The 22,244-nt window shown below is 38.7% G+C and overlaps 2 protein-coding genes and 2 pseudogenes across 2 annotated transcripts; 3 read left to right on the forward strand and 1 right to left on the reverse strand.

The window, feature by feature from the left end:
• Nucleotides 1–697: 697 nt before the first annotated feature.
• LOC106386136 (vesicle-associated protein 1-4-like) lies at nucleotides 698–1,823 on the forward strand. The gene is made up of 2 exons (XM_013826027.3): nucleotides 698–1,324; nucleotides 1,528–1,823. The coding sequence occupies exons 1-2, from the start codon at nucleotides 792–794 to the stop codon at nucleotides 1,769–1,771; spliced, it is 777 nt and encodes a 258-aa protein (XP_013681481.2). The 5' UTR covers nucleotides 698–791; the 3' UTR covers nucleotides 1,772–1,823.
• Nucleotides 1,824–4,611: 2,788 nt separating this feature from the next.
• Nucleotides 4,612–5,600, reverse strand: LOC125583243. Its single transcript, XM_048749879.1, has 2 exons — nucleotides 5,399–5,600; nucleotides 4,612–5,192 (listed from the first exon to the last, which is right to left on the reverse strand). Exons 1-2 carry the CDS (start codon nucleotides 5,598–5,600, stop codon nucleotides 4,612–4,614), a joined length of 783 nt encoding a protein of 260 aa, XP_048605836.1.
• LOC125583847 lies at nucleotides 5,598–9,106 on the forward strand (annotated as a pseudogene).
• A 513-nt stretch (nucleotides 9,107–9,619) lies between these two features.
• Nucleotides 9,620–21,197, forward strand: LOC125583244 (annotated as a pseudogene).
• Nucleotides 21,198–22,244: the final 1,047 nt, after the last annotated feature.

The raw sequence follows: 22,244 nt of genomic DNA on the forward strand, positions 1-22,244 counted from the left end.
TATAAAGAATTGGTTTAACTAAGCCATTGTCTATTTTTGGTACATATAAATTGTCAAATAATTAGAGCAACTAAAATAAATCGGTTAATTGTGAATTTCCTATATTGTAATGAATAATATTATTCTCTATCATGTATGTAATTAATTGAATTACCATCACATGTTATTTCTAACCCAACATATAATCCATTTATTGTTACTAAAAATTATAATAGCCGCAAATTATGGTCAATATTTATATTATGTAGTTCTCTTCGTTCTTTCCCAATTAAGAATTTATAAAACATAAAACTAATCAAACAAAAATTCTAATAATAATCTATTTCTAGCATATAGAATTAGGTGCCATTTTAAAATATTCAAGATTGTAAGCATGAAATGTTTAAATTATGTTTTTGACAAATACTTGAACACATTCATTCTACCCATATTTATATAGGCCCTATTTATATTAAAAAAAAGATTTACTAAGAAAACAAACAAGTAACCAAACTATAAGCCATACATTATATATTGAATCAAATTTAAATTTAATGAAATTGTAAAAACACTTCTAACACTGTTTTATAAAAATCAATCCCGCGTTTTAAAGCGGGTCAGATTCTAGTTTTATTCTAAACAAAAGTATGTTTAAGAACGAAAGAAAGTGAATTACGCGTATTGGTCCTCGGCGTCATTCCCAACCACTACATATGTACAATAAACTTGTATAATTATTTGTCACAACTCGCAAGCGTCTTTACCAATCACCAAAGACTTCTGTTCCTTTTCTTTGGTCTGTGTCTAACTCCATGGCAGCTCAACCACAACCAGCCATCTCTGACTATATGGTTGCGCTCGTGGAAGTCCTTTCTCCCTTCATGTTCCCACCACGACCGCAAGTATTTGTCAATTTTCGAGGAAAGGAGCTTAGGAACGGCTTCGTGAGCCATGTAGTGAAGGCCTTGAAAGACGTGAGAATCAATGTTTTCATAGATAGCTTGGAGCGGAGAGGAGTGGAGACACTGGAGCACCTCTTGAAGAGGATTGACGAGTCCGAGATGGCTCTGGCAATATTCTCGGACCGATACACCGAGTCCGAATGGTGCTTAGACGAGCTAGTGAGGATGTATGATCGAATGAAGGAAGGGAAGCTTGTGGTGATCCCTGTCTTCTATAGAGTAAGCACCGATGATGTGAAAAATTTCCGGGGAGAATTTGGGAGACAGTTTACGAACACGGTTAGGAGGAAGTTTGGGACTATTGAGGCTCCTTCGGCTCAGCGTTGGATGATTGCTGTCACGTCTATTGCCTCCATGACCGGTTTAACCTCAGAAGTCCACAGGTATTCTTTTCTCAGATTCTATCGATTTTGGAAATTTAATGGGTCTGAATTTGAGAGGAAAAACGAATGGTTATGATCGGTTGAGCTGAAAGGTAATAAGGGATCATGGTCTGACCGGTCTGGTTGGTAGAAAATTAGTCTGTTTAACGGATAAAGGGTCGGTTGGTTCTGATGGGTTTGTGTTTCTTCACTTTTGCACACAGCATTGATAGCAAACTTGTGGAGAAGATTGTGGAGGCAAGTAAGAGGCAACTAGGACATTTTTCTTCCGCGTGTCTGACGATTTATGCCGAAGTTTCCGTAGAATGTTTGGTGGCTTTGGCTGTTTTTATGGTTCGTTGTTATATGAACCCTAAAATGAAACTAGGTGATCCTGGTTTGTTTAATTTTACAAATTTCTTACTTTACTTTGTTATCCGGAAGAGTTTACTTTGGTGTATGAGCTGACGAGAAATAGATGACATGATGAAGAGATGATTGCTTCTCTGAAGTTTTTTAATTGGCAAGTGTGGCTCTTGTAGAAGCCGGAAAAACCTGATTGACATAAACGAAACAGTAAAAGCGATGTTAAGGAAAAGACGATTCAAAAGAGACATGGAGTCGAGATATAATTTCTTTCCTTAACTCTAAATATTCGCTCTGTAGTGAGACGAGACTGTACGAATATGGAGTCCCAGAATACAACCATGGTAGACGATCACGCTTCACTCGTGAAATCGCCCTATCGAACTATAAATCTACGAAACACTCTCAAACTATAGACTTACGCTAAGGGATTTTCTCTGTTGGTTTTTGATGTAAAACATAATCAAAATGAATGAAGAAGAGGCGAGTATTTAAAGAAGAGAACTGGATTTGAATTTCGAAACTGTTGTACACGTTAAGCGAAAATATCTCTGAAATCTCGGGAGTGGAGAGTTGAGAAACTTTCTCCGCAAGATCTCTTTTCTGTTGACTTGTTCTGATCCATTTAACCGAATGACACAAGAGAGGAACATGCGATTTACCCATCTAGTTTGTTATGTGTGTTCATCTGTCTCTGTTTTTTTTTCTTATTGCTCTTGAAACAATTTGATCTTCTGTTTAAGAACCTATTTCACAATTTGGTAGTTGCTAAAGTCTTGAGACAAAATCGATTTATGATAGTAACAACCAAAGTATTTGCAAAATGATGATCACCAAGAAATAACAAGAAACATGGTCACCAAGAAATAATAAGAAACATGGTCTTAAACTTCTTTGAAAAAAAAAAACAACAAATTGAGGAAGCACATAAAAGTACTTGGGTGTGAACTTGCTGCCATTGTTGAACATCATGTATAGGTAAGGAACAAGAAGACCATCACCAAACAACATACAAACAAAGCTTTTGTGCTCCTTAGTTACCTAATGCATTCTGAGGTCTTATCTTCACAATGTCCAATTGCATCTTCCATCTCTTGAATTCTACTCTCATGGCGTTTCATCATGGCCTCACCAGCTCTCACTGATTTCTGAAACTCTGGAATTGTCAACGAGCAGCACGTCAAACAGGTCCTGGAAGTCTTCAATTTCTTCAACAACTGACTTGTCAGTCCATTTGAACAAGTGGGTTTTGTCCTTCATGAACAAGTGGGTTTTGTCCTTCATCAGTAACATCCAATAAACAGTTAGATTAACTAATTCTACTCTCATCGGACAACAATGAGACAGTTATATGATTATAAGACTAACCTTCTCAGATCCCATAGGACAACAATGAAATAATCTTCCCGAATTTTTAACTGTTGTTGAAGTAAAACGAGACACTTCCTCACCGCAATTGCATCTTGTGGGAATTCCGCGTTGTTTGGCGAGTCGATCTCTTGAAGTGGATGAAGAATTTACTGAAGACATGAGTGAGTTGATCTCCAAATTTTCGCCGCTGTAATTATCTATGTCGAGGAAGAATGAGGAAGGAAAGGGAATAGGTAAAAAAAAATTACCAAAACTACGTCGTTTCATACTCCCATAACGTGTACTCTAGCTAAGACAAATCAGAAAAAACACTAAATTTATTGACTAGAAACTACAAGAACGGTGTCTTTGACCCCTCAAAAGTTAGTGTTAAACCATCTTGCAAACATAGTGGACGGACGTACATAGCTAGTACCAATGTATATAAATAGTGAATAAATAGATGTCATTTGTGTTTGGGGCTATGGTTTAATTTGTACTTTGGTTATAATTATGGTTTGTTTAGGATATGTCTACTGTTATGGGTTTATGGTTTGTTTAGGGTTTAGGGTTTGATTATGAATTATGGATTTAGGGTTTGTTTAGGTTTTAGGGTTTGATTATGAATTATGGGTTTAGGGTTTGTTTAGGGTTTGATTATGAATTATTGTTGTATTTTCAATGTGTTTGGGTCCTCAGATTATATGATCTTGTAGCACAATATTCTTTGTAGAAAATCAAACCGAAAGCAAGAGTTGTTTCATAATTAAGAGAAAACCCCAAAGTTAGAGTTGTTTAATAATCATAGAAAACCAAATCTACAGTTGTTTCATAATTCTAAAAAAAACCAAACCACTAATTAGACAGTTAATCAGTCATCCTCGAGGTCAAAGACCTCAGATCTCTCCCATGGTGAAGGCACATATCGTGTCATAACCTCAGCGAAGATGGGGTCGTGTGCAGCCTCCCATAACTTCACTCCAATTTTCTGTCTGCAACCCATGATGATTTCATCATCCACTAAACTGAGGTTGAGACCAAGCAGCGAGCATCCCAAGTGCTTCAGCGCGTATGCACCGCAATCGCAACAAGTTTTGTTCAATCTCAGTTTCATAGGCACATCCACGATAGAATATGATGAGAGGAGTAGCTGCTTCTGTCTTTTAGGTGGTCCAACGGCCTTCACTATCCTAGGAATCATAGCAGCAAACTTCTCAACGTATTGTCTGTTCTTTCCCCGACTGCAATCAAAGACATCCACTTTTCTTTCAATGATGTTGACACAGACACCAATCCAGTGATTACCTGCGTTAGACATTGCTAAATTTTGTAAATGAATAAATGTAAACTAGGACGTGTAGAGGAGTGAATGATTACCATTTACAAACATAGGAAAGTAGAGACGATCAACATCAACACCCCAAACTAGATCAGTCCGCCCATGAGATGGAAGCTCTCCTCTGCCGTACCCTAGAAGAAAATCAGGCAATTGATAGGATTTTTTGTTTGGTAAAAACTTGTTGTATGCAGCAAACAGACACGCAAATCATCTAATAAACAAGACAAAATAACATTTAAGAGAGTGGTGAAGACTAGTGTTTCTTTACCCCGCGTGTGGACCTCCTCAACGGTGTTTGGCTCGTCGATGGCTTGGTCGGTGAAGGCTCTCCAAGCTCAACTTCAACGCTTGGTTCCTTACGTAAATCTTTAAGCTCTGTCCGCATTTGGTCAAATGTCTCAGCCATCTGTTTCTGTAGTCTCTGCTCCATTCCAGAGAAATTGTGCTCAAACAACTGTGTCACAAAAGCCTTCATGTCTTCATTAAAAGGCGCTTGCTTTGGTCCACTTGAAAGAACCTTATGCCTCCTTTTTTCCATACCACGATCCAGAAGCCTCTTCTTACCCTTCTTTGATCTAGCGCCTACGTTCTTTGATCCTTTTGGAGTCTGAAAGTCTTCATCACTCTCGGCTGCTTCAAAATTCACGCTTCCTTCATCATTCACAGCTGATTCATCATCAAGAGATAAATAAACCACTGCAGTTTCTTCAATTTCCCAAATATGCTCACTCCAATCATGCTTATTCTTTATCAACTCCATCAGAACCTGGATTCTATCATCCTCCACTTCATCAGCTCTGCGAAAAGCCTGATCTTGGACTACATCATAATTTCCTGTTCATGAGATGTATGCATAGATGTCATCCTACACAAGAAAGGTAAAGAAAGTTAGATCCTAAAAACTCATTTCAAACAGGATGTAGTCATCTTAAATAAAGATAATTACCTCGGGTGTAATAATTTCTTCCAACCGAATGATCTCCTCATATGACACCTTTGCAGCTCCCATCCAGTTTATGCATCTAGGACCGTTCTTAAACCCTTGTCCAGTTTTTTTCCACAAAGCTTCCCAATCTTCGGTACCGCTTCCATTGCCCAAATTTGCAACACGTAGGAGAATCCATCCAACACATAACTAGTAGTCTTATCCTTCAATTTGTCACGATTTTTGGCTACTGAATTGCAGAGAAGGTCATAAGCAGCAACTCCCCAAGGATGCTTTCGAACTCTCTCAAGATCCATGACCACCGTGATGTATTTGAGGGGGATATTAACCTTCTCATCTCTAGCTAATACCACACAAAGATTGATGGCCAAGTAGATAAGGCGTATGCGATCTGCATTCCTCCACTTCTTAACAGCTTCCTTGTCCTTAGTTCACAGGTTGAAGAGTGTAATTGTTCTATCTTTTCTCCTCAACACATTTCTCCAGAAACCACCATCATATTTCCACTCTTCGAACTCCTTAACTGAGATACGAGTATTGCACTCAAACCCGGTTACTGCGTGGAATTCTTGTAATGAAAATTGGAGTGGTCTCCTCGAAAAGACAAACCAGAGCTCGTGCAGTTTGTAAGTCACCAACTCCCTACGCAAGAAGCTGTGTATCACTCTCGCGGAGTACCCAAGACCACTCTCATGCAGCTTAAAAATCTGAGAAAAAACCGGATCTTTCTGCACAACATCCAATTCCTTTGGCAGCCACGCTTTGAACTTTCAGATAATATGTAGTCGATCCTGCAGTTATTGTTGATCTGAGTCACTTGGGGCTCCTCGCCCTCCTTAAAAATCCTCTTTGGTAACTCCTTAAACATATCTACAAACCATGAAAATTGGTTAGTTCAACATGTTAAAGACTTAAGGGATTTAATCGTGATGTATAAGATGTTTAACAACCCGTGAAACAAATTTGCTTTAAGAAACATGACAAATCGTTTTTAAAAAAATTCTAGGTTAAGTGGAAGAACACTTCGATTTTGTTTTAGATGAGAATCAATATATGTAATTGAATACCTTGTGTGAAGAAATGTGAGATTTTGATGAAATTGAGAGAAGAACACTTCGTAATTCGATTTGATCCGTCCGACGAAGAGGAAGAACACTTCGATTTCGTTGTATCTTCGGTGAGATCGAAGAGGAGGATGACGAAGACGAGCGTAGAGACTACGAGCAAATGAAACACTGACGAAGAATAATGTTTATCTCAGTTTAACCCTAAATCGCCATGGAAGAGCCACAACTCTACGGCGGAGAAGACGATGAGAAAAAAAAAATTAGGGGTGCGGGATGTGCGACTCCTTTTTGTCTATTTTAATTTTTTGTTTTTTTATTACTTTTTAATTTTTTAACATTTAAAATATTTTACAAAAATTAGAATTTATAATTATAATCTAACTTAATTGGTACATTAAGGGTAGTATAGTATTTGCATGCTTAGTAAATCCTATTTTCCTAAAACATCTTTTAAAAGTCTTATCGTGACAAATCCAAGTTCAAAGTGTCTCATTTTTTTAATTTTCCCTTTTATTTATTTAAAGAGCATGGATTTGTCAAGACAGAAGTCCCAGAACACAAACACACAATTCTCTCTAGCTGAATATATATTCAACACATTAGCGGATGAGTATTGTCAGAGAAACGATTCAGCCAACACGATGTGAGAAAGTTATGGGCTTCTGTGATCGAAATAAAATCTAGAAAACAAATTGGCAAAACAAAAGAAGGGAGGGGTTGCTATTAGTAAATAGCAAAAGAACTTTATGTGAAAAATTTTACACGCCAAAGAGTTTTCATCCGCACAGAAAGTCATCGCAGCCATGAACCGTCAAGTAGAACCACCGGAGAAGACGAGGAAGACGTCACAACCACCTTCATTTCTATCATTCTCTTTACTTTCAGACGAAATCGCCGTGAACTGCTTAGCCAGGATATCGAGAGCATACTACCCGAGACTCTCAATTATTTCAAAAAGCTTCCGCTCACTCCTCATTTCCAAGGAGCTCTACTTAGCTCGAACTCACGTTGGAAGCACCGAGCAGTGTCTCTACGTCTGTCTCTCCCATGACAAATCTCCCCAATGGTTTAACCTCTGGATTAAACCTAATCGAACCCTAACCGTCTCCACGATCAAGAAGAAGAAGAAGAAGAATAAGAAAACCAGTGGAAACTTATCATTGGCTCTAATTCCGTCTTCTGATTTTCCTTCAGTATCAGAATCCACCCTAGTTGTTGGTTCAGAGATTTATGTTATCGGCGGACCAATCAAGACCGACTCTTCATGTCCCTCATCAGCCGTACAAATACTTGATTGTCGTACTCATACATGGCGTGACACACCTAGCATGATCTTAGCCCGTAACCATGCTCTCACATGTTTATACAACGGAAAAATATATGTCATGGGAGGGTGTGGAGTACTGGAAGAGCCATGGGCTGAGGTGTTCGACACAAATACCCAAACTTGGGTACCTCTCTCGGATCAGGGTACTGGCATACGTAATATAGGTACCCGTAGCTATAGTGTTTGCAGAATCAAAGAGATAAAAGGGAAGACTTACTTTTGGAATTCAATCCGAACGTATGCTTATGACACAAGCCACGATAATTGGGAGAGTATTTCGGAGTCACATGCGTCATCACGTTTGACAGATGGTGGTGTACAGTACAACTCTTTTCCGAAGTAAGCATGTGTGATTGATGGTGTATGGTATTTTATAAGTCATGCTCCATACTACTTCCGGTGGACAAAGGATGGAGGAGAATGGGGAGTTGTGATTTTGGGTTAGACTCATTAAGAGATATGTACAAAAGGAATGGTGGCTGTAGTAGTAATACAACTAAGTTAGTTAGTTGTGGTGGGAAACTCTTACTTTTGTGGGAAGGGTATATGAAACATAATCCCAGTAATAGGAAGAAGATTTGGTGCGCGGAAATCAGGTTGAAAACTGATGATGAAGGTGAGGTTTGGGGTAATGTTGAGTGGATTGATGTTGTGCAAAGCGTCCCCACACAGTGTGAGCTCTTGCATTGTCTTGTTGTCTCCCTTTGATTGACTTGTATCAAAGGTATGATCAAACTAAATTAAGTGTATTGAGTAGAGACAATAGTTGCTTTTTAGTCATCAACATTAACAAAATGGACCCATTAATTAATTAATTAATGGTTTGTACATTTTGTTACGTTAACGCTGATTTTATACCATTTGCCACAGTTGAAGTTAAGAAAGTATATTGTCCCCTTATATATATAATGTGAATGTATTGTTGATCAGAAGCAAATTGAGAGTAACAAGAGTTAAGGAGAAGAATTAGGGGTTAAAAGTCAAGTTTATGAACATGAAATTTTATCATTTTGTCAAACTACCTCGGCAACTTTGTTTTATCTTTCGATATATTTATCTAAGCCTTTGACTTAACGGTATTGTAGTAATGATATTGGTTACTCCACATTATGTTAATGCTAGGAGTGTAACGCATATCAGATTGTCTCAGGCTTAGAAAGTTCGCCGATGTATTTGATTTCAGCTCCTAGTTTCACTGAAACAGAAAAAAAAAACATAAAATAGAAAAAAATTGTCATGTTGAAAGGTCAGATGCAGGCGGATGAAGATGCCGTCGTCCACACCATATGAGAAACTTAATAAAGTGTAGCTACACTGAACGTTTCAAGCAAGCATGGTTCCTATGGAAACCATCCGTTTGATTAACCCTTTTAGGATCATCCTTTGCCGACCAAATATCAACTCTTCTTTGCCTCATAAATCAACGCAAAATTTCGTGAAATTGTATTATTCAAGATCAATTTTGTTTTTTTTTTTTTTACATTTGGAGTCATGCTGTGTGTTTGAGAAAGTTAAAACCATACACCAATAAGCATATAGTAAGTGATGTTGAACTTGAAATCCGAAAGAACCAAAACTTGAATCCGTATCCAATTGGTGATGTAAAAATATTTGAATGGATCATGTAGGGTACAAGTACAACAAAACATATCCTAATCCGAAGTGTTTTTGCTTTCTAAATGTTTGTTTGTTTGTGTTTTCAAGTCGTCTTAAGTCGGAACTAGATGGTGTGAGTTGTATTTTTTTTTACAAAAGGTTCTATGTGGTAAGAAGCTTAAGACTGTTGTGAACAACGAGAGCGCAGGCATAATCCGGATGTTCAACACTGAATTGAATCATAGTCATGATCTTCTCATCTCCAAGCTAAAATCAATGAAACTAACGAATGGGTTTACAATGGGATCAATAACGGTGTCTATAGATGTTGATTTGCAAAGAACAAAGAACTTTTCGAGGAGGTACGTTTTAATTAACATTGTAAGTGATGTTGAATTCTACGTTTTGCAAATAAACAAAACAGAAATTTCGGTTTAATATGTTACAGTTTGAACTCTCCGTAGTTGAAACCATGTCTGTTCAAACTTCAAATATAACTTGTTTTTAGCTCCAACGTTAGGGGCTTCTGTGATCGAAATAAAAATTAGAGAACAAATTGGCAGAATAAAAGAAGGGTGGGGCTGCTATTAGTAAATCGCAAATGACTATGTGTGTAATTTTATTTACCAAATAAGCTTTTTCTTATTTAATCTAGTTTTCACCCACAGAGGAAGTCATCGCAGCCATATGAGCCTCCACAAGGAAGAAGAAGCCGACTACACATGCTTCTCCACCACCATCGTTTTCTTTACTTCCAGACGAAATCGCCGTGAACTGCTTAGCCCGGATCTCGAGAGCATCCTACCCGAGACTCTCAATCATTTCAAAAAGCTTCCGGTCACTCCTCTCTTCCGAGCAGTGTCTCTTCGATGAAACCCTCCAATGTCCACAATGGTCTACCCTCTGGATTAACCCTAATCCAACCCTCAAGAAGAAAAAGAAGAAGACACTCGAAAAATTGTTGGCTCCAATTCCGCCGTCTGATTTTCCTTCCGTATCACAGTCCGCCTTAGTTGTTGGTTCTGAGATTTATGTCATCGGCGGACCGATCAAGACAGAACAGTCAGCTGTGTCAAGTAGTGTGTTTTGGTCCGAACCGACCTGTCCGTCAGCAACGGTACGAATCCTTGATTGTCGTACTCACGTTTGGCATGATGCACCTAGCATGATTGTAGCCCTGAAGTATGCTCTCGCATGTTTCTACGATGGAAAAATATATGTGATGGGAGGATGCGGAGATGATGATGAACCATGGGCCGAGGTGTTCGACATAATGACACAAACTTGGGGACCTCTCTCCGATCCCGGCACTGAGATACCACTACAAGAAAACAGCGATATTCTGACGGACATTCCGACGGAAAATGAAATCCTCGGAATATACCGAGGAATTTCCGAGGAAATTCCGAGGAAACACAAAATTGGGTTTCCTCGGAATTTCCTCGGAATATACCGACGGAATTCCGAGGAAACTACAGTCCGTCGGAATATTCCGAGGAAATTCCGAGGAAAACTGTGTTCCTCGGAAAAAAACCGATGAATTCCGAGGAAATATTATAGCCGTTGGAGAGCCGTTGGGGGATTTTACAAAATTCCGAGGAAATTCCGACGAACTAGTTTTGTCCGTCGGAATTCCGTCGGAATTTCCTCGGTATGTCGGCAGGATTTAAACTATAAATACAAGCACTCCTCTTCCTCTTCATTCACTTCATATCTTCATCCTCCCTCTTACTCTATTTACACACGAATTTGATTCATAAAAAATATGTCTTCTTCAAATTATTTTCGTTCTTGGATCGATCGACCTCATTTGGATCCGAACACGAGATTGCTTACGGAAGAATACCAACGAGGTATAACTGAATTCATGGGGTTAGTTCACCGACAACCGGAAGCAAAAACAGGTATGTTAAGATGTCCTTGCTCTAATTGTAAAAATAGAAAGGTTATTAAAGAGTGGGATGTTTGGACTCATGGGTTTACACGAAGTTACAAAATTTGGTATCATCATGGGGAAACTGATTATGAACATGGTAGTACTAGTGAACCTCAGCCAGCGGTTAGATTAGAAGAACCAATTAGAACGGATGTAGATTATGGTGTAGGTACTGAGCAGATGGTAAATGATCATTTTAGAGGGGAAGATTTACCCAATGCAGAAGCTAGGAGATTTTATGATATGTTGGATGCTGGAAAGCAACCATTGTACGAAGGTTGCAGAGATGGTCATTCAGCTTTATCATCTGCTACAAGATTGATGGGCATTAAAACAGATTATAATTTGGCTGAAGACTGTGTGGATGCGATTGCTGATTTTGTAAAAGGTATTCTACCCGAGGATAATGTAGCTCCTGGTTCATACTACGAGGTTCAGAAACTCGTAGCTGGTCTTGGTTTATCGTATCAGGTAATAGATGTATGCAGCGACAACTGCATGATTTATTGGAGGGTGGATGAACAGCGGGTTACATGCAAATTTTGTGGAAAGCCTCGTTATAAAGATACAAGTGGAAGAGTTCCAGTGCCATATAAAAGGATGTGGTATTTACCTTTGACGGAAAGGTTGCAGAGGTTGTATCTGTCTGAACGCACAGCGCAACCAATGAGATGGCATGCGGAGCACTCAACAGATGGTGAGATCAGACATCCTTCAGATGCAAAAGCGTGGAAGCATTTCCAATCAAAGTATCCCGACTTTGCGTATGAGAGAAGAAATGTCTACCTTGGATTATGTACTGATGGTTTCAGTCCGTTTGGCAAGAGTGGAAGACAGTATTCTCTATGGCCCGTCATTCTTACACCATACAACCTCCCCCCAAACTTGTGCTTGCGACGAGAGTTTTTGTTTCTCTCGATTCTCGTTCCCGGACCAGAGCATCCTAAGAGATCACTTGATGTGTTTCTTCAGCCACTAATATATGAGTTGCAACAACTATGGGCTCAAGGTGCTGAAACATACGATGTTTCGTGTAAAGAAAACTTTCAAATGCGGGCAGTACTAATGTGGACAATAAGTGATTTTCCAGCATATGGTATGTTGTCTGGATGGACAACGCATGGAAGGCTATCATGTCCATATTGTCAAGATAACACTGATGCTTTCCAACTAAAGCACGGAAGGAAAACGTGTTGGTTTGACTGTCACAGGAGATTCCTACCACCTGATCATCCATATCGTAGGAGTAGGAATTTGTTTACGAAGAACAAGAGGGTGTTTGACAGTCCACCTCCGGAAATTTGTGGGAAAGATTTGAAGATACAACTAAGAGATTTTGGTGCAGAAAGGACGCCAGAAGTCGGTGGACATGAGCGTTTTCCGGTAGATGCTGTTGGAGAACTACATAACTGGCACAAAAAAATATTTTCTGGGATCTGCCATACTGGGAGGATCATCTGCTAAGGCATAATTTAGATGTCATGCATATTGAGAAGAACTTTTTTGACAATCTCATGAACACGATCCTTAATGTTCAAGGTAAAACAAAGGATAATTTGAAGTCAAGACTGGATTTAGTCGATATATGTGCTCGTTCAGAACTTCATGTTGATGAGAATGGTAGGGCTCCTTTTCCCATATACCGACTTGATGCAGCGGGAAAAGATGCGTTCTTTGATTGGATTTCAAACGATGTGGAATTTCCAGACGGTTACGCATCAAATTTGCGTAACTGTATCGACAGAAAGGAAGGAAAGTTTACTGGCTTGAAAAGCCACGATTGCCATGTAATGATGCAGCGCCTCCTTCCGTTCGCCTTCAAGGAAATATTACCACGAAATGTTCATGAAGCAATTGCAGGGATAAGTGGTTTCTTCCGCGATTTATGCACGAGATCAGTGACTCTTGAAGGTATTGAAAATTTGAAGACTAACATAGCCGTGATTCAGTGCAACCTTGAGAAGATATTTCCTCCCTCATTTTTTGATGTTATGGAGCATCTTGTTATTCACCTGGCAAGAGAATTGGAACTTGGTGGTCCTGTGCAGTATAGATGGATGTATCTGTATGAGCGGTATATGTTCCATTTGAAGAAGATGGTGAAAAATTTAAGTAGGGTGGAAGGTTCTATAGTCGCACAGATGATCAATGAAGAAACTTCAAACTTTGCCGAGTACTACTTTCCAGCAGAAGTTCAGACCAAAAACAGAAGACCTGCTCGGCATGATGATAGAGGCGAACGGGCAACATATCATGTTACGGTTCCAGACATTTTCACAGACGTTGGACGACTTAGCGGAAAACCAAAGGACCGTCGACTTACTGAGCAGGAGCGCAGTCATTTGCAAACATATTTGCTCACCAACTGCGAAGACGTTCTTCAATATGAGAGGTAAATAAATGAGCTTACAAATTTTATTTTAACAAGTTGAAATTTAAATCTTAATTAATTACATTATTGTCATCATATACAGGATTTTCATGGCAGAAAAGCGGTTCGAGTATAGATACGCCACAGAGGACGAACTAGAAGAAATGAAGCAGAGAGAATTTACTGGATGGATGTTTACTTATGTGAGTGCTTTAAACAAATTAAAATATATTTTATCACATATTTATACTAATTCACATTTATTGATATAATATATATATATGTGCTATTAATAGGTGTCTGCTGGTTTGGCCAGAGGTGAAACATTTGACGATTGGATACGTGAGATGGTCGTTGGACCAAACTTTGTTGTGAAGTCATATCCGAGATTTTGTACTCGAGGATATGCATTCACAACTCAGAAGAGGAGACGTTCGAGTACGACTTATGATGCTGGCGTTTGTTCTGCATCAGGAGATGATGTATACTACGGACACATACATGAGATTTTGGAAATCAAGTATTTGGGCATGGTTGGATTGCGCTGTACTGTTTTCTATTGTGATTGGCACGACAACACCCCAGATCGAGGTGTGAGAACAGATGCATTTGGTGTTACATCAGTAAATTCGAGGCGAAAGCTGCAATATTATGATCCTTTCATTCTTGCTTCCCAGGCCGATCAGGTAATTAAATGTTAATTATTCAGAATGATTCATCATCATGTGTATTAATTTATAATTTTTCTAAATGTTACAGGTTTGTTATATCAAGTACCCCCGGGTAAGGAACAGAGATGATCCATGGGTTACTGTTACAAGACTCAACCCGAGAGGCCGAGTTCAGGGAAGTTCTGAGCTGGAAGACCCACTACAACCAAGCACATCCGGCAACTGTAGTGCAGCAGAAGATTTAGCTGGAGTTGGCCTTGTAGTCGATTTAACCGACTTTGGAGAGGAAGCCGTCGTTCACGTAGAGGATGAACCAGTAATTGGAGAGTTTCACCAAGATCCAGATTCAGATTCATCTGGTGATGATGACTCGGAAACAGACTACCATTGAACTTATTATTATTTTTTTTTTAAGAAATACCGAGGAAATTCCGAGGAACACTTGATATAACCTCTTTCCTCGGATAATAGTTATTTGGTTTATCTAGCAAGGCAAAGCTGAATACGAATTAAAAGCTACACAAAACACAACCAAATAAAACAAAGAAACCATGTAAAAGAAATACGAACTCATAATTAAGAAACCTAAAAAAAAACTCAGTTCAAAATTAACAGAAAATAAGACCATAAAACGTTAGAATAGAAAAGAAAATAAAATAGCCGGTGATAGCTCCTACTCCTCGTCTCCTGCTCCAGATGTTCCTGCATCGTTGGGTCTCTTGGACCTCTTTCTTACCCTGTGTGTACCACTCGAACCCGAACCAGAGCTGGATGGAGAGTTGTCCCGATGAACTACATCATCCTTTTGGCAACGACACGGCCTGATACGTGAAATGGCAGCCCAGATCTTGTGTAGCATGTCGTTGTTTGTCTTTATGCTCTGATCTCTCCAATGTTGTTGCTGGCGCGAAGTGGCGTTCGGTGGAAGCTCTTGCAGCTTGTACTGGCTGGAGTCTGATGGGAGTAGCTGATGGGGTTGTGAATCATCTGGAATGGCTTGTGTAGCCTCATCTTGTCCTTCTTCATCAACCACGCCCTTGCCTTTGGTCTGATATTTTGGCGTGAAGAAGGATGGCTTGTCTACTAGTGCGGTAGCAGGGGGTAGGAACTCAACTGCAGCCTCTGAAAGTAGAGCAGTCAGGCCGATCTGAGGCAGGTGGCAGTAGAGTGTTTTCTTCGCTCGGTCCTGGAATACGTAGACGTAAGGACCATCCCGATCGATCCTCGAGTGGGGACCAGCTATGAACTCCTTACTTACTAGAGAAATGACATCCAGGTAGTTCCAAGCAATGTTGTTCGATCTGTCCAGTGCTTCATTCTCTACAAAATAGAATCATTTCTCTCAACATGGTTATAATCAATTAAGAACTCAAAGCAACATGAAAATGAAAAGCGAAATCGAGTTGTGATAAAAAAAAACGAAATTGAAAAAAATTCTCTATCCCTAAATCATCTCAAATCATGTTCCAAACTCGTTGATCACAGACAATTGTGTTCTATTCCATGTTTAAACATCTGTTTCATGCATATTTGATCAAGGAATCAACACGGAAATAAGAAATTCACAAAACCCAAAAAATTGCTCAAGAACACGATTTCAGAATGTGGAGATTCGCGGAGTATACCTGTCTTAGGGTGAAGACGAGTGTAGGAATCAGGTAGAGCTCGAAAAATCAAGTGGAATAGAGCCCAAAATTGTTCAAATCGGATGATTATAGAGAGAGAAAGGGGAGGGCGAATTATAGGGGAAATCGGAGGGGATGAGAGTTCTAAGGTTTAGATCCAAAAAAGGTCGGGTTTTGCCTTATAATTCTGTTTTCCGAACACGCATCGATCGATGCGTTTTGTTTCTATAACGCATCGATCGATCACATTCTTACGGCCCGGGCCATCTTGGTAATCGATCGATGCGTTTTTGTTCTATAACGCATCGATCGATGCATTTTTAAAAAAACATACAAGATTTTCCGAGGAAATGCCGAGGAACAATTCAGATTGTCGATAGATCGATGGGATACTCTCATCGATCGATCACAAGCTTACGGCCCGGTCCATCTTGGTAATCGATCGATGCGTTTTTGTTCTATAACGCATCGATCGATGCATTTTTAAAAAAAACATACAAGATTTTCCGAGGAAATTCCGAGGAACAATTCAGATTGTCGATAGATCGATGGGATACTCTCATCGATCGATCACAATCTTACGGCCCGGTCCATCCTAGTAATCGATCGATGCGTTTTTGTTCTATAACGCATCGATCGATGCATTTTTAAAAAAACATACAAGATTTTCCGAGGAAATTCCGAGGAACAATTCAGATTGTCGATAGATCGATGGGTTACTCTCATCGATCGATCACAATCTTACGGCCCGGTCCATCCTAGTAATCGATCGATGCGTTTTTGTTCTATAACGCATCGATCGATGCATTTTTAAAAAAACATACAAGATTTTCCGAGGAAATTCCGAGGAACAATTCAGATTGTCGATAGATCGATGGGATACTCTCATCGATCGATCACAATCTTACGGCCCGGGCCATCTTAGTAATCGATCGATTTGTTTTTGTTCAAAAACGCATCGATCGATGCGTTTTTTTTAAAAAAATTACGTTTTGAAACCCCAAACACTAGTTCGTCGGAATTTCCTCGGAATATTCCGAGGAAAGTTCGAGGAAGAAGAGGGTTTCCTCGGAGTTCCCTCGGAATAATCCGAGGAAATTCCGAGGAAATAGGGTTTTTAAACCGAAAACAACGTTTTGCCGTTTGAATAACACCTATATAACCCTTATTAAGTGTCTTACGTTCATTATGAAGTCAAAAATTTGTTCCTTACCGTATAATTAACACTTTTCCGATTGTATGAACGAAATCTCGCAACATAAGAGAAACACTTATACCTTTTAATGAACGGTAAAGGGAATACTTTCAATTAGTTTTGAAATTTGTTATTTCATGGTTTATGCTCATGTATACAAAGAATCCTCAATGGTATGCATTACAATTGTATAAGAAATGAAATACGGCAAAAAAAATTGATGTTTTGAAACCCCAAACACTAGTTCCTCGGTATTTCCTCGGAATATTCCGAGGAAATTCCGACGGATATTTTACTATCTGTCGGAATTTCCTCGGAATATTTTCATTTTACCGGGCAAATATTTCGCGAAAATTGAAATTAGAATTCCGACGGAATTCCAACGGATAATGTCCGTCGGACCCTAGGTTTTATAACCACGAGCCCCTTCTTCTTCCCCATTTCTCTCTTCTTCCTCTGCGCGACTCCTCTCTTTCTCTCTGGCGATTTCTCCCTGAAATCCGACGATATCTCCGGCGATCTCCCTCTTCTCTTACACAAATCATGTAAGGACCCTATCCCACTCTCTTAGGTTCTATTTGTTAGGTTTTTGTGTAGTTTTGATAGATTTTTGTTAGGGTGATTGGTTAGGATTGTGATTTGGTTGTATAATAGGTTTAGAATTGTGATTTGGTTGAATAATTTGTTTTGTTGAATTGATTTAGAATTTTTTTATAATTGTTTTAGTTTTTGTATTTATAAAATCGATTTTTGTATATAAAATCGATTTTTGTATTTTACAAAATGATTTTTCTATATAAATTCAATTTTTTGGATTTTACAAAAAAAAATTTCTATATAAATTCGATTTTTTGGATTTTAGAAAACATTTTAAATATCTATAAAACTTTTTTTGTGATTAAATACTATTATTTGGGATTTAAAAATATTTTTCATATATATATGTTATTAAAACTATTTTTTGTAATTATTAAACAATTTTTATTTATTAAAACTATTTTTTGTTTATTAGAACTATTTTATATATTTATTAAAAAATTTAATATATATAAATCTTTTTCTGTGGTTAAATTATTTGGGATTTTTTTTAATAAAAAAAATTAATTTATATATTTCTTTATTTATTAAATATATTTTTTTAATTTACAGGTCTCATGATGATCAGACCCGGCCTCGACAGCGTCGTGGTCGTGGTGGTACGGGGAGCCAGTCTCGGGATTCCAGCCATTTTCAGGATTCCCCTTCGCCCCACAGCTCGAACCATACATCTCCCTCTGCTGCACCCGCTCATGCTCCTCTCGCTCCCGCTGCTGCATCCGCTCCTGTTCCTCCGGGTCCTCCGGGAGTGATGAGGGTTGCGGAGTTGGTTCAACAGCCCGGTCGTGACCATCTTCCGTATCCACATGGACGGGGTCAAACATGGTAATTTAAACATTTTTTTTTCTTTAAATTTGGATTCATTATTAACCGTTTGTTCTTTTAATAAGGTTCAACCGATCCGGGAACGGGATCAGCGCATGGATCAACCGTATGATGTACTCGGCCCTCGACAGTGGACATCCGACTTTCACTCACTTCCCAACCGACAAGCAGGTTCTGTGGTTTCGTCAGTTTGCGGTAAGTATTCTAATTTTTTACTTATATTTTTAATCTTTAATATAAATTTTCTACTAATTGTGTTTTTTTTTCAGCAAGAGTTCAACTGGAATTCCGATGAGACGCTCTTTATCTATCACCACTTCGTCCATAAAGTAATGGACAACTATGGGAAGCAGATCCACGAGTGGAAGAAGAAGTGGGAAATCAATAAGGTTCGATTTAATTTATTAAACAATTTTTTAATTTATTAAACTATTTTTTAATTTATTAAACTATTTTTTAATTTATTAAACTTTTTCTTTTTTTTTAATTAAAAGGTCCCAAAGTCGATGAACGACACGGTCTGGAAGGAGTTGTGTGCGCATTGGGATAAGGAGGAGACGAAAGAAACTTCTTCCACCAACTCCACCAACCGCAGGAGCGACCGTAAAGGGAAGGGCATCTACAAGCATAACTTGGGTGCTCAATCTATTGCCACTCTCGGAGATCGCATGGTAAGTTCAACCGCTTTTTCTTCAATTATTTGAGTTTCAGAATTTAAATTTATTGTGCATTTCTTCTAATTTCTAATGTTTCTTTAATTTTATGTTTTTTTTCAAGGCGGAAGAAAATGATGGCGAGCCGGTCGATGATCTCGCCCTAATGAGGAGGGCGTATACCAACAAGAAGACCAGCCAGATTGATGACGGTCTTGTGAGGGACGTGGTCGACCTGGTCCAAACTCAGGTGGTAGACGAAGTGTCTCAGCTTCAAACCGAGGATGACGGCTTCGACCAACTTGTCCCGGTTTCGAATCAACGAAATCGTTGAATCCGTAAGTTTTTTTTTTTTTAAAGTTCAATTCATTTATTTCTTGGTTTAAATTTCTAAATTTGGCTTTTTTCTATTCAGTCGGTTCCAAAGAAGAAGGGACGTTTGTTCGGTTTGGGTCGTCGCACCCGGTCGGTTCCTCCTTCTTCTGCACCACCGCCCTTTGTTGATCCAGAAGTACTTACGGCTCAGTTGAAGGACAAAGATGATCGAATATCTTTGTTGGAGACCCAGATGGCGGCTCAACAGGCGGGCTATGAGACACAGAGGAGGCTGAACCAGCAAATGATGGAGATGATGCAGAGGATGTACCCGAACGAGGTGTTCCCGGACGTGCCAGACCCGTAGTTTTTTTTTTCCCCAATCTCGGAATGTTTTATTTTTATTTGTGAAACTTTGAATATTAATTAATATGATTTCAATTTTACTTTTAATTTCATATTTTCGAATTTAAATTTCAGAAATTTTATTTTTTCAAAAAAATTAATATTTTTTACATTCCGAGGAAATTAATTATATTTTTCACTAGATCGATCGATGCGTTTTTGAACAAAAACGCATCGATCGATCCGTTTTTTTAAAAAAATATAGCGAGGGACATTTCCCTCGGAATTTTCCGAGGGACAACTCCCTCGGAAAATTCCGAGGAACGTCCCTCGGAAAATTCCGAGGAACGGATCCCTCGGAATATACCGAGGGAACAGTTCCTCGGAAAATTCCGAGGAACGGATCCCTCGGAATATACAGAGGGAACAGTTCCTCGGAATAAACCGAGGAAAAATTCTGTCGGTATACTCCTATCGATCGATGTATATATGTCCAAACACGCATCGATCGATGAACTTCCGAGGAATTATCCCGACGAAGTTCTACCTCGGTATATTCCGAGGACTTTTCCGACAAACAAGGGATCCTCGGAATTTCCTCGGAAATTTATTTCCTCGGAATTCCGTCGAAAAATTCCGAGGGATTTCAGAGGAAAAAAGAAATTCCGAGGAATTATTTCCGACGACGTGTTTCGTCGGAATTTCGTCGGAATAACGATATTCCGACGAAATTCCGATGATTTTTTCCCTCAGAATCCTTGATGTTTTCTTGTAGTGTACGTAAGATACGTAGATATACGCCTTACACAATCAAAGAGATAAAAGGAAATATTTACTTTTGGAACTCATACTAAAAGTGTGCTTATGATACAAGACAAGATAGCTGCAGGGAGAGTATTGAGGAATCAACACGTTTGATGGATGGTGGCGTCGAGCACCTCTATATTCCGAAGCCAGCATGTGTGATGGACAGTGTATGTTATTGTATAGATTATGATTACCACTTCTGTGCGTGGACAAAGGATGGAGTAGACTGGAAAGGTGTGAAAGGGTTAGGCTCATTAATAGAGATATGCTGTAGGAATTGCGGCTCTAATAGAAATATTAAGCTAGTTAGTTGTGGTGGGAAGCTCTTACTTTTATGTGAAGGGTATAGGAGACGTAATACCAGTAATATGAAGAAGATTTTGCGTGCGGAAATCAAGTTGGAAACAGATAATGAAGGTCAGGTTTGGGGAAATGTTGAGTGGATTGATATTGTGCAAAGCGTTCCCACACATTTTCAGCTCTTACATTGTCTCGTTGTCTCCGTTTGATTGACTTGTATCAGAGGTATGATCTATCTAAACCAAGTGTATTTAGTGTTGAGAGGTAGGGACAATAGTCTCTTTAGTCCTCAACTTTAACTAAATGGACCCACTGTTTGGTTGGTGCCTTATAAAGTATATAGTCTCCTTGTATGTATAATGTGGGTGTATTGTTGATTCAGATGGCGAAAGGAGAAGGAAGCAAAAGCAAAGAGAGATCAACAAGAGTGAAGGAGTATACTAAGGTTAAAAAGTCACGTTTATGCCCTTGAGGTTTATCATTTTGTCAAACTAGCTACGGCGACTTGGTATTTGTCTCTGGATATATTTATCTAAGTTTCTTAAATTGTTTACTAGATTTTAATCCGTGCTTTAAAAGCCTGAGATTGTCATGTAGTTGTGAAAAAAATCTATTTGATAAAAATATAATATAGCCATAATTAATTTTAAACTGGTGTAAACTTTTTATGTTCTTAGTTACAACATGCACAAAAAATATAAAATGTATATTAAAATAATTTATTATAAGTGTAACTTTCAGTATTATATAGTTAGAATTTTATCTTCCTGATTTTAAATTATAAATAGATGGTAAATTTTATTTTATGTTCTAACCCGTGATAAAATACATAATCATAATTTAAAAATAAATTATTATATTATAGTTTTAATAATAATAAAATAAATAATAAAGGGAAATTGCGTTAGATAGCTATGAAAACTTATTTGATTAGGTAAATGGACAAAGTACTGTGCATTTTTCATTAATACGAGTATGCCCCTATATTTAGACGTAGGTGGTGTACTGACACAACCGGTACCTCTCGACTCCTCACATATGAAACCGGTTACCTAAATAATAATTTAAAACGGAATTGATCGACAAAACCACTGTAGCCTCAATTAGCCGTGCTCTGCAAATCTTTCTCAACATTCCAAGTCACCGCTCCTCCTTCTCTGCCACGTCCTTGCTTGCCAATTCCGTCGCGGCTTTCTTCTTCCGCCATCAACTGAAACCGGAGCCACCATGGCCGTGATCTCACGACAGGACCACTTCCATGAACCACCACAAACTACATCTTCGTTCTCAGCTTTGTGCCGGCTTCTCCC

Source organism: Brassica napus, chromosome C3, assembly GCF_020379485.1.
Source record: "Brassica napus cultivar Da-Ae chromosome C3, Da-Ae, whole genome shotgun sequence".
Lineage (NCBI taxonomy): Eukaryota > Viridiplantae > Streptophyta > Magnoliopsida > Brassicales > Brassicaceae > Brassica > Brassica napus.

Bases quoted from the DNA above. Each gene is read 5' to 3' on its own strand.
- LOC106386136 (XM_013826027.3), top strand. From the start codon at position 792: ATGGCAGCTCAACCACAACCAGCCATCTCTGACTATATGGTTGCGCTC. The intron at 1,325-1,527 runs GTATTCTTTTCT...TTTTGCACACAG, and splicing joins TTAACCTCAGAAGTCCACAG to CATTGATAGCAAACTTGTGG.
- LOC125583243 (XM_048749879.1), bottom strand. From the start codon at position 5,600: ATGGATCTTGAGAGAGTTCGAAAGCATCCTTGGGGAGTTGCTGCTTAT. The intron at 5,193-5,398 runs GTTTAAGAACGG...TCTCATGAACAG, and splicing joins TGGAAAAAAACTGGACAAGG to GAAATTATGATGTAGTCCAA.